The following is a 13,049-nucleotide window of genomic DNA, read 5'->3' on the forward strand; positions in this document are numbered from 1 at the left end:
TATTCACTTGTAGTATATGGATGTTGCTGGCTGACCAGTGTTTATTGCCCTCCCCTAGTTGTGAAAGTGGGGGTGAGCTGCCTTCTTGAACCACTACAGTCAGATTGCTGTAGGTAGGCCCACAATGGTGTTAGGGAGGGAATTCCAGGATTTTGATCCTGTAACAGTGAAGGAGCAGCAATGTACTATATCATAATGGTGAGTGGTTTGGAGGGGAAATAGCAGGCAATGCTGCTCTTGGCATTCTAGATCGAAGGAGTCATGGCTTTGGAAGGATCTTTGAGGAATTTCTGCAGTATATCCGCAGAAGGTAGTACACATTGCTACTACTGAGTTTTAGTGTTGGAGGGAGTGGATGTTTAGTGTAGATCATACAACATGCAAAATGTTTCTTGACTGTTGCAAAATGTATCAATATAGTAATCACAAAGCTATGTTTGAAACTATATGACTCACCATATTCTTTCCAAGAGTGCAGATTATTCTGAGAGCCAAATGCAATGACAAGATTTGGATTTCTAGATCATAGACCAAGATTGATCTAGCTCAAGACACTTCAAACTCACCTCAGCCGGAACAAGTCTAGAAATACTGAAAATGGGAGCAGGAGTAGGCCATTCAAGCCTTTAAGCCTGTCCTATGATTCAATATGATCATGGCAGATCATTCAACTCAGTACCCCATTCTTGCTTATACGTTTGATCCTATTAGCCCTAAGAACTATATTTAACTCCTTCTTGAGAGTTCCATCGGCTCACAACTCTGAGTGAAGAGATTTGTTTTCAACTTAGTCTAAATAGTCTACTTCATATTGTTAAAATGTGACCTCTGGTTCTGGACTCCCCATTCATTGGGTACATCCTTCCTATGTTTACCCTGTTTTGTCCTGTTAGAACTTTAAAGGCTCCTTTGAGATCTCCCTCATGCTTCTAAACTCCTGTGAAAATAGTCCTAACCGATTGAGTGTCTTCATACATTAGTCCTGCCATCCTAGGAAGCTTTCTGGTAAACCTTTATTGCTCTCCCTCCGTAGCCAGAACATCCTCCTCTGATAAAGAGACCAAAATTGTACAAAGCTCTGCAGTGTGATGCCAATAAGACAGAATTTGGAGCAAGGTTAATCAGCAAGGTTAGGTGGTTGTATTTGCCTCCATGAGATGGACACAAATGGAATGATGTGAATCTCCAATCGAGAAAGAATGTTTGGTCATTGCCTTTGTCAACATTTTCAGAAACAAAATGATAGTCATGTCCAAACACATTGCCACATCTTAACACTTGCTTCAAGCTGCTACTATTCACGTCAAGGCATCTGTAAAAGACATTATGCCAGTCACAGAGTTGCCATCTGGACATGATATGTAAGCAAGTGTAATATATCACTTACATTACTGTTGAGACCAGAATTCCCTATGGGGAAATTAAAAGATGCAACAGAATGTGAAATCCTCCATATTCAATGTGAAACAGCATCTCGCCCTGCTGTGGAAGTCATAAACCCAGCAGAGACATTGAATTTACAGATAAAACCCTGATGAAATCAAACAGATGACCCAACAAATGCAAGTCTCAGAGTAATGCAAGGAGATATGATGAAAGGGTGGCCTGAGAGCGCTATTGATTACTATCCTCAGTGTTAATAAGTAGACCAGCTGACTTCCACAACAACCTGGAATATGGAATGCCTGAAGCACATTTTGGTCATTAAAAACATCTGAACATGGCGCAGGAGTATGCGATTTGGCACTTCAAGCCTGCTCTAATATTCAATAAGATCATGGCTCACCTTATTGGAGATGGAGATGATTCATCCACTTAGCACTACTGGTTGAAGATAGTCGTGAATAATTCAGCCTTAGCATTTGTACTGTTGTACTGGGCTCCTACTCGTTGAGGATTGGAATATTTGTGAAGCCTTCTCTATTAAATTGTTTCATCACACATCACAATTCATGTGTATTTGCTGCTTGTGCTGTTTGGTATTCAAGTGTTACTGTGTTGCAAGTGGTCCTGTGCTATAGCTTCAGTCAGTTGACACCTCATTTTTAGATATGCCTGTTGCTGATCATATCGTGTTCTCCTTCACTCTTCATTGAACTAGTTTTGATCTCCTGGCTTGTACAGTGGGGGGTATATGCCAACTGTTTCAGGTTTCAGATCATGTTTGAATGTAACTCTGCTGATTTCAATGACCCACAGGACTGATTGGATGCACGGCCTTGAGTTATTATGCTGCACAAAATGATAAAGGATATTTTCAATATGAAGATTGAGGGGATTGAATGAGGTTTCCTTGTCTATCTTTGACCTGATGCCATGAGACTTCACAGGGTCCAGGGACAATGTTGAGTACTCCACTCCCAGGACATTCCTTCTCAATTACATATCAATGAACTGGCATAACAGCCGGGTCAATCTTGTGCAACAATAGTGTCTGGGACATTCTCTGTAAAGCTATGATTCCCATGTAAACCCATGAGTATGTGTGTCAGGTGATTGCTTGACTAGTTTGTGAGTCATCTCTCCCCATTTTTGAACTAAATCCCCAGAGGAACTTTGCTGGGTCAATGTTGTCATTTCTAGTGCTTTGGTCAATGCCAAGTCAGCCGCCCCATTTCATTTCTCTTATGATACAACTGAGTGGCTTATTGTGCTATTTCAGAGGGTGACTAAGAGTCAAACACATTGCTGTGAATCTGGAGTCATATGTAGACCAGATCAGATAAGGATAACAGACTTCTTTCCAAACAGCATGGCGAAAGGTAAGAGGAATTTTATTTTACAATAATGGTTTCTCTCAAAACTCAATTTGACCACCTGTGGTTGGGTACAAACTGAGTTCCCAAAGCAGTGTTCTGGTTTGCTAGGCCAGCAACAATACCTCTATGCCATCCACTGCCCTGATGGTTATTGCAGCTGAAAAAAGTTGTACGACAACTGTAAGACAAGGTTGTTGGAACTGCAAATGTTGTTTCAAGATGTATTTCTAGAACAATAAGATACAAACCTTCAGATACCAAAATTGACAAAGTGCGGGACCAGAATGTTTAAGATATTGCGTTGCGTTTTAGTGTATGAAGGTGTTGGTTAATTTGATATAGGATTGACTAAAAAAAACTCCTACGAAAGAGATGCTGTAGTTTTAATAGCAAGTGCATTGGAACTAAAGGATGAGCGAACCTCGTGCTAACCATTGACTACTGCCACAGCACTTTAGCGGCATAACCGAGTTAAAAAGTACTGTTGAACGAAAATAAAGTTGCTGGAAAAGCTCAGCAGGTCTGGCAGCATCTGTGAAGGAGAAGACTAGAGCTCCCGTTTCGGGTCCGGTGGTCCTTCCTCAGAACTGTTGATTTCGTTTCGACTCCTCCCTGGTTGTATATTTCCTTATTGGGTACGTCTTACATTAACAATTTATAAAAGGCTGCGTTTATTAGTGCCTTTTAGAACGGGTCAAACGAATGAGTTAAGGGGATTATTTCAGAACCTCTTCCCCATTTCTAAAGAAGGATCTAGACCCGAAATGTCAGCTTTCCTGTTCCTCTGATGCTGCTTGGCCTGCTGTGTTCATCCAGCTCCACACCTTGTTATCTCAGTTTCCCAGACGCGCCCATTTAAAAAAAAACTTTCTGTTGTCGAAGTGGCCGAAAGCGCCGCCCTATCTTTTGTTCTGGCTGTATCCCTGGAGGACCCGATGCCTCAGTCGGTGTAGGCAGTGGTTGAGATGAAAACATGGTTATTGACATTCCGCACAGGTTCCGGAATATCGTGGCGGTGCAGTGCGATGAAGTAATGCGAAATACAATCAACAGTTGAGCGGCTGTATGCTACACGATCCTGCTCTTATCCCTTCTATTTACTTGTAACACAGCCACGCCTGAACGTAAACGTATGGGATGTTTGCCAACATGACCTATACATTACACACATCAGCTGTTTCTGCGTGTATTCATATTCCGGATCCAATTTATAAAAACGGTACATTTTAATATTCATATGTGTTTATAGAATAAAAACTTTTCAAGTATAGGAATATTAGAGATTCACTAGCACAATACACATTAAGTAAGAAGTGGTCTGTTGAAACAAATTGTTGTGTGCGGTTTGTCAACATCTGCATAATGGAATAATACAACACAACCAGCTCCTACGATGGACCAAAGATCCAAGGTAATGTTTTTGCGCTGATTTCCCAACGAGATGTGAACATCTACACCCATATTTCAATCAATACTGGAGCAATCGAGAAGTGTAAACAATCGCGTCCCCAGAAAGGGTCCCCCTCCTGTTGCTCGAATGCTGATTGTTTATTCCGTCTGTCTGTGCGTGGGGAATGTGTGATGAGCTGGCTGCCGCCTGTCGCAGGACAGTGCCATGTGCCGACAATCCAAGGGTGTTCTCTGACTCTCAACTCCACCTGACAACACGACACGCCGCACAAAGCGTTCATCTCCAGCCAGAGAAAAAAAACAACTCAGCCACTATCGGAAGCAAGACCTGCAATGGTCTCCACAGACAATATACTTTTGTTTTAATTGCCATACGCGAGGCGGACGCATTCAAGTCGTTCTGCACTCTGCAGTGTGAGATCATTCGTGCACAAATCCTTTCTGGTGTTGCTGAGCCCCAGCCCGGCTTAGGAATTTCGCTTGAATACATATTTTAGAATCCAATTTTCCTTTGGTCGACGGGCTTGGAATAAAAGGCGCTTATGTGAAATGTTAACCCGAGAGGATGGCCTTTTATCTTAAGTACACGGATTCCGAATAACTGACTGCAATTTGCGAATGCAAGGAAAGAAAAGGTTTTGGCGATCGAAGATGAAATTTCCAATAGAATCGTCAAGGAAACACACTAATTGTGACCCTCCAGGTTCGTTGCTGTATTAGAGTAAGACTTAGAGTATGCGTATATGTATGTTATTTTATTCCACGAATTGAATAGTGTTTACCCCTGGGGTTAGTACTCGGTATATCGTTCAGGTATATGTCCATAAACAAAGCGGTAGACAATCGTGGGAACTGTTGCCCTTTGATAGCCAAATCCTTTTTTTGTCGTTTCTCCTCTATTTACAACGAGAATTCGCTTATTGGGGTTCCCAGTCCAGCGTCTGACAAATACCATTATTATGTGATGCTGCACTGTTAACTGAGCAGTTACACCAGGGTGTCAGGCTGTATGACTTAGATTTGAATAGAAACCTTACTTTGAATATACCAGTCTTTATTCATTCTAAATTGCATTTGGGAATACCAGTTATTTCAGCCGCTTTCTTTTTACGTTTCATTACCATTTTGATTTAAATATTGGTTCCGATTACTAGTACAGCTGTGGCGAATGTGTGTGGCTTCTTGTTTTTTTTGACATTATTGCATGGACAGAATCACACAACAAAAACCCGCAGTCTGCTGCGGCGGGAAGGAATGAACAAAAAAACCTCGCTATTGCTCGATAGATAATGTTGTTGAGACTACTGTATGCCATTGACATATTAAAACAGGAAACTAATATGTTTATACCTCTTCAGCTTTAACAGTCTCTCTATTCGCTCTCCCCTGTTTGCTGCCTTGCAATATTGCCGCTGAGGTGTTTTGTGAAAAATGGTTCTTTCACTGCAGTACACACAGGAGCTCAACAATTTCAAAACATTCACTGGCAAGATTTCTCCGATGCAAAACTGTTGGATGGATGTACGGTATTAGCCATATCAACTGCTCCAGCAGTCAATGACATCATTCCAACAGCTTTTAATTTCTCCTAAACAGACTCAAGCTCTTCTTCATCAAATCTGCTCATCTCCCTATGGCTTGAATGCAAATATCTAAATAGACTTTTTTTGCAGCCAGCTGCTTGCTTTCTCTCCATGGATGTTGCCCGACCCGCTGTAATCTCCAGCATTTTTTGCTTTCAGCGCTCGCCTGACGGGTTGGCTCCTCGTTACAGGGCACATTAGTTAGCTAATGACCACGAGTGGAGTGTTGCCTAGGAGCTGTCGTTTCGGTGCATGCCGGTAACCCTCCTCAAGATGCCAGTTTCGGTATACGTACAGAATGATTCTAAGCCCCTGCTGCTGTCTCCAGTCACCCAGTAATGGACGTTAAAACAATACCGCATAGATATAACCTTATGTATTCAAATAAATTAGAATCTGACCAAAATAGATCTTTTGTAATCAGTTCAGGCACATTTAGTATTGTTTCTTGCTCTCATTGCAAGTCAATGGACATTATTTTAGTTGGGATGGTACAGGTATAGTTCAGGGTGGGAAAAGCATTTTGAATTCTGTGGAGGAGAGGCGCTCGTCTGCCTCAGTATTCTGCATTAGAGGATACATTTACCCCACACATTGGCGCAGTGGCCGGCTCCACACATACACACTGCAGCCTGACACAACTGGAAGTAACTCATTCGACAAGAAACGGCAGGGAATAACATGAGCGACACGAGGGAGCGCTGACGGCACGCCCCTGTTTGAACCTATGAAAATACTACTCCAGCGACAGCAACACTTCTGCCTGACATATTGTACAGAGCCAACCTGAAAAGGGCTGATTCGCACACAATTTAAACAGGGCGTTTCACTGATCCGCACACCTCCAGGAAGCATCTGATTACAAGGTCAGACTCGAAACGAAAATATGAAGTTATTATCTATCTTAAAATGATGTCAGACTGACAGTTCAAGCCGCAAATGTCCTTCTTTAGTGCACAGCGCTATAGGTTTGTCCTCTGTCCACACTCGGATCAGAGTTACTCTTCAGTTGTTTCTGTTTCAGTTGGTGTCCAATCCACAGTGCAAGCCTGTGATCCAAAGACCAACGGGCACTACCCGGTGCCCAGGCTGTCCATATCCTCCAGGACCACGGTGGTAGCTAGCATGGACAGTGGCCCTCAGTCATCGCCCACTGTCATGAAGTGGAAAACAGTGCTGGCTATCTTCGTGGTCGTTGTCCTTTACCTGGTGATCGGAGGCACGGTGTTCCGAGCTTTGGAAAAACCTTTCGAAAGCAAACAGAAGCATAAGATCACGACAGAGAAATCTAGTTTCCTTCGAAATAACCCCTGTGTGAACCCCGGAGAACTTGACGCACTCATTGAGGTAAGAAAATGAATGCACACATGGGCTGGCCTCAGATTTAACTACAGACTTAGCTCCCAGTTTGGAAATGTTTGGATAAACGTGTCGGACCGTCAAACCTGCCCCACCAAAGAAAACATTATTTTGAAAAGATAGAACTTATTTTCGTAAAGGGAAGAAGTTGTCTTTGTTTTGAGAAGGAGTGAATGTTATTGGTCAGAATTAATGCTCAGATCATACTGACACCATTTCCAGATGCTTTTTGCAAAAGACCACCTTGTTTCACACGTAATCGTCACCAGGTGCTTTCAAGACCCTTGGTCTTTACGTTACTTTAAACGCAAAGGTTGCACGATGTTTATGACTGAACCGAAACAAATTCAGATTATTCGCACGTTCGAAAGGGAATATTCCAACAATTTACTCAGCGCATAGCTAAGAACTCCTGTCCTTTCCCAAGAGGCGGTGTTACTCCAAAAACAAGTACATCCACCTCACTTTTGATTTCGACATAGTTTAATGCTTCATTGTTGCCACGCGTTGATAATTCCTCAGCCTTCCATCAATTACAGACAGTGACATTCAACAATTAAGTTCATAGCCTTTTTGGCGATGACAGAGGGTTTACCATTTCACTAGTCATGCTGCTGGTAGAAATACAATAATACAGGAATAAGAACAATGTGTTAAATCAAGCCTTCTTAAATAAACGTAACCACCTATAAACGCAACATTTTACATTTAAACTTAAGTAAATACACAATTTCTGTTCAACTGGATGTACAAAGAACAATATAGCACGGAACAGGCCCTTCAGCCCTTCAAGCCTGGGACGCATTTTACTCATCCATACTGAATCTCTGTCGCCTTACAGAATCCATATCTCTGCATTCCCTTCCTATTCATGTATTCGTCCAAGTGCTTTCTGAATGCTGCGTTCATGTCTGCTTCCACCACCTCCTCTGGCAGGGCATTACAGGCACTCACCACCCTTTGTGTGAAAAACTTACCTTGCACATCTTTTGCAAACTCCTGCCCCACCTGCACCTTGAACCTGAGTCCGCTAGTAATTGACCCACTCTACCCAGGGAGAAAGCCTCATACTTACCACTCTATCCATGCTATTCTTAATTATATAAACTTCTATAGGTGAAAAGCTTGTAATTAAATACTCCTCACACCACTTCAGAATATTCTAAAATGTTCTACAACCCGATAAGAACTCTTGAAGAGTAATCACTGCGATAAAGTAAGACACAGCTGCCAATTTGTACATACCAAGGTCTCACAGAGAAATATTAGATAATAGCCAGACAATCTGCTTTATTTTGTAATGTTGGATTGGGGGATCATTACTGATCAGGAATGAATTTTGATGAAACTCTCTGGTTGTTCTTTGTGTAGTGTCACTGGGTCAGTTTTACACTGAACGTGGGTGAATTTATTAAAAAATAGAAACTGACCCATATTGGGAATGCACAGAATCACAATTCCGGAATGATACTTCATGAAATAAAGTAGAAAGTTTTACCAGAACTAGTTCCAAAAAAGGCAACTGATAGATACAGAATACTGATAGAAAGGAAGTTATTGTAAGATTTGAAACAATTTTTGTGGGATGTTTTCTATAACTTTGTTACAAGTGATATTGCTAGTTGAACAAGTATCACAATCTATTTATCAGATGAAAGTTAGCTCTACCTTCTCCTCTTCATAGATATTGCCTGAGCTGAGATATTCCAAATTCTTTTGCTCTAATATGCAAATGTTTTAACAATATCTTAAATATTGAAATCAGAAACGTTCAAACTTATTTTTAAAGTGGGTCACTTAACTATGTGCTATGAAACACAATAGTTCTCATCATAACAGTCATAGTATAAAAAAAACTTAAAGAAAAACTTCATTAACTCAGGCAGTAGTAATATTTCCTTCCAAGCTATGTTACAAACTAATATTACATTTAATACTATAACTTCAACTTACTGCTGGTTTCTGAAATGACCAACACAAGGGTAATTAAAACAACAACATCTGAAATTCATTAGAACCTTTAACAAAGTAAAATTTCGCAAGGTCCATTACAGGAGCATTAGAAACAAAATGTTACACTGAACTACATTTTTAATAATCTTTTGATGGGATATGGGTGTCACCAGCAAGGCTGACATTTGTTGTCTATTCCTAATTGCAAAAGATTTCAATTATTCAAATATTAGACCTGGTGACTAAATGCTTGCTCAAGGAGATTGGGTTTAATTAATGAATGAAAGTAGGAAAAAATGGTAGGCAGATGGAAAGTTGAAGAGTGGCTGATCCAGAATTTGGGGTCTTGGCAACTTCATACAGAGCCACCAATGGTGAAATGATTAAAATTGAGGATGCTCAAGAATATAGAACTAGATAAGCATAGAAAACTTGGAAAATTACGTCATTAAAAAGATTATAGAGAAATGGAAAGGTGAGGCCATGGGAGGGATTTGAGAGCAATAAAGAGAATTTTAAAATCATAACATTTTTTGACAAAGAGCCAGTGTACGTCAGCAAGCATGGAGATATAAGTGAATGAGACTTTGTGTGAGTTAAAACACAGAAATCTGGGTTTTGGATAACGTCAAGTTTTTGGAGGTTGGATTGTGAGAGATCAGTATTATAACCCCTGAAAAGACTGTCGACATTGAGAGCAAAATTTGAACATTTAAAAGAAATTAAGATTTCTCATTTTTTGAACAGAAAACAGACTATACTACATAGTAACAGAATCCACAAAATTTCTATGGCACAGAAGGAAGCTGTGTCTACTCATCTACTATGTCTACATTGGCTGTTCAAATAAGCAACTGACCTAGTGCCATTCCCTTTCCTTTATTCCATATCCTTACAAGTTCTTCCTTGTCAGATGACTGTCTCTTTTTAGACACCTAATTTGAACCTGTTTGAACCACTCTTCGACAGGGCATTCCAGATCCTTACCACTCACTGTGTGAAAAAAGCTTTTCCTCACAGCACTTTTTCTATTTTTACTGATTACTTTACTTCTGTGCCCCGTTGCTTTTATTTAAAAAAGAAAAAAAAACATTCATTTGTGGGAGTGGATGTGGCTGGCTGGCTGGCCAGCATTTATTGACCATCCCTCGTTGTCCTGCAAATGGTGATGATGAGCTGCCCTTTTGAATGGCTGCAGTCCATGTGCAGTATGCTGACCCACAATAGCCTGAGGGAGGGAGTTGTCAAGAATTTTGATCCAGCGACACTGAAGGAATATGTGATATATTTCCAAGTCGAGCTGGTGTGTGGCTGGGATGGGAACTTGCAAGGAAGGTGCTGTCTAAGGATCATTGGTGAATTTCTGCACTGCATGTTGAAGGTAGCACACACTGCTGCTACTGAGCATTAATAGTGGAAGGAATGGCTGCTTTTGGAAGTAGTGCCAATCAAGTGGGCTGCTTTGTCCTGGATGGGGTCAAGCTTCTTGAGGGTTTTTGGAGCTGCACGCACCCAGGCAAGTGGGGAGTATTCCATCACGCTCCTGACATGTGCCTTGTAGATAGTGGACAGGCTTTGAGGAGTCAGCAAGTGAGTCACTTGCCACAGTATTCCTTGGCTCTGACTTGCTGTTGTAACTGCAGTGTTTATGTGATGATCCAGTTGAGTTTCTAATGAGTGGTATCCCCATTGTGTAATCATTGGTGACTATCCCCACTTATGATGGAAGGAAGGTCATTGATAAAGCAGCTGAGATAGTTGGACCTATGACACTTCCCTGAAGATCTCCTGCAGAGGTGTCCTGGAGCTGAAATAACTGACTTTCAATGACGCAACCATCTTCCTACGTGACAGGTATGATTCCAACCAGTAGAGAGTTTGACCTGTGATACCCATTGATTCCCATTTGTGCGTAGATGTCAGAACTGTACTGGGAAAGCTTGGGTAGGGGAGCTGATCCATCACCCAAGCAAGGTACGTCATAATCGGCAAGAGATTTCCTTTTCGATGTTTAACCTAAAGCCAATCGTCTACATGGGGCTCAATATCAATGTTGAGAATTCCCAGGACAACTCCATCCCAACTGTATATCATTGTACCACCACCTCTACTGGGTCTTACCTGCTGGTCGGGCCAGACATATCCAGGGTTGGTGATGTGGTGTTGTCTGTCAGGTATGATTCTGTGAGTATGACTGTATCAGGCCACATCTAGCTCCCCAGGTGTTAGTAAGGAGCACTTTGCAGGATTGATGCGGTTGTTTCTGCTGTTGTCTTTTCCTGGGGTCCAGGTTGATACCAGGTGGTCTGTTCAGTTTCATTTCTTCGTTGAGACTTTGTAACGATTGATGCAACTGAGTAGCTTGCTAGCCCATTTTGGAGAACAATTGAGGGTCAACACATTGCTGTGGCTCTGGAGTCACATATAGGCCAGACCAGGTGAGGATGGCAAGTTTCTTTCCCTGAAAGACATTAGTGAGCCAGTGGGTTTTTCTAGCAATTAGCCATAGAACATAGAACAGTACAGCACAGTTACAGGCCCTTTGGCCCACGATGTTGTGCCGAACATTTACCCTAAACCTAAGGTCTATCCAACCTCCACCCTTACCTTATACTATCATCCATATGCCCATCTAATAGCCGCTTAAATGCTCCTAATGAGGCCAACTCCACTACCCTCTCCGGCAATGCATTCCACACCCCTACCACTCTCTGAGTAAAGAACCTACCTCTGACATCTCCCCTATATCTACCTCCACTAACTTTAAAACTATGCCCCCTCGTAATAGCTACCTCCACCCTAAGAAAATGTCTTTGGCTGTCCACTCTATCTATACCTCTGATCATTTTGTACACCTGAATAGTTTCCACGATTATTAGTAGATTCTTAATTCCAGAATATTTTTATCAAGTTTAAATTCCATCTGCTGTGGTGAGATTTGAATCCAGGTCCCCAGAACATGATTTGAGTTTATTGATTAATAGTCTAGCACAAGGGTTCTGAATACACTGTTTTAATCTCAGACTGTTGCCAGGGAGAGGATTGGTATCAGTAGTCAGTGAATGGAGTTGGAGTGGGAACAGAGAAAAACAGCTTCAGTCTTTTCAGTTTTTAATTTGAAAAAAATCTTTGACTATCTAATACTGGATATCTGATAAGCAGTCTGATAACTTAGGAACAGTGGGGGAATCAAGAGATGTGGTGGTGAGCTAGAGTTGGGTCTCAGCTGCATATGTATGAAAATGTAATACAATGTTTTCATACAGCTTTGTAGGTCAGGAAACTATTGCTTGTGTGCTGTACATGAGTTACACATTGTATTGTGAATTCCTGTTTAAAGCTATAGATCAGTGTATCCAACAACTATGTTTCTATTGCTTTATTGTGATTTTTCCTGACTGTATAATTTGTTAATGTACACCTGTTTCCTTCCAGCATGCAATTGAGGCTCTTGGTGCTGGAGTGAATCCTGTAGATAATTCAGCTAACAATACAAGTCACTGGGAACTCGGTAGTGCCTTTTTCTTTGCTGGGACTGTGATAACCACCATAGGTAATTTAAAAAAAAATTAAACTCTATTACCAATATTAATAGCATATGTGAAAATAGTTTCAATACAAGTTTAAAAAACCTGTGAGATGCTCTATCCTATTCATTTTTACAATGTCCTCTCTTCATACTTAAACAAGAAACATGCCTTATTTGGATGAGCCCTATTTTATGGGGCACATGGAATGGCCAAAATTTGCTGATTCCTGTTCTAGTGGTTGTTAACTTTGTTCCTATTTTGAATAGTATCTAATATATGCATAGCTGGAGTACATATGATTCGATATTGCAAAAAAAGCTTTAAAATGATAATCTGGTTAAGATCAAGAATTCTCCATTCAATTTGTACCATATTTTATGAATCACAAATAATACTAAATTCAACAGCACTGAAGTGCTGTGCCATAACCTGTTTCCACATGCACGCACAAAACA

General features: G+C 41.1%; 1 protein-coding gene across 2 annotated transcripts in view; it reads left to right on the forward strand.

Moving 5' to 3' along the window:
* The first annotated feature begins 4,326 nt into the window (after window positions 1-4,326).
* Window positions 4,327-13,049, forward strand: part of LOC125455923 (potassium channel subfamily K member 10-like) — a 36,506-nt gene continuing 27,783 nt past the window's right edge. The window contains exons 1-3 of one of the 2 annotated variants that reach the window (XM_048538488.2): window positions 4,327-4,872; window positions 6,777-7,099; window positions 12,500-12,617. In XM_048538488.2, coding sequence (XP_048394445.1) covers window positions 4,788-4,872; window positions 6,777-7,099; window positions 12,500-12,617 — 526 coding nt within the window. In that variant the 5' untranslated portion in view covers window positions 4,327-4,787. Of the gene's footprint in view, window positions 4,873-5,671; window positions 6,619-6,776; window positions 7,100-12,499; window positions 12,618-13,049 lie in introns of those variants that run through there. The other variant, XM_048538489.2, reaches the window with a different exon arrangement.

The sequence above is a fragment of the Stegostoma tigrinum genome, chromosome 10 (assembly GCF_030684315.1).
Source record: "Stegostoma tigrinum isolate sSteTig4 chromosome 10, sSteTig4.hap1, whole genome shotgun sequence".
Taxonomy (NCBI): domain Eukaryota; kingdom Metazoa; phylum Chordata; class Chondrichthyes; order Orectolobiformes; family Stegostomatidae; genus Stegostoma; species Stegostoma tigrinum.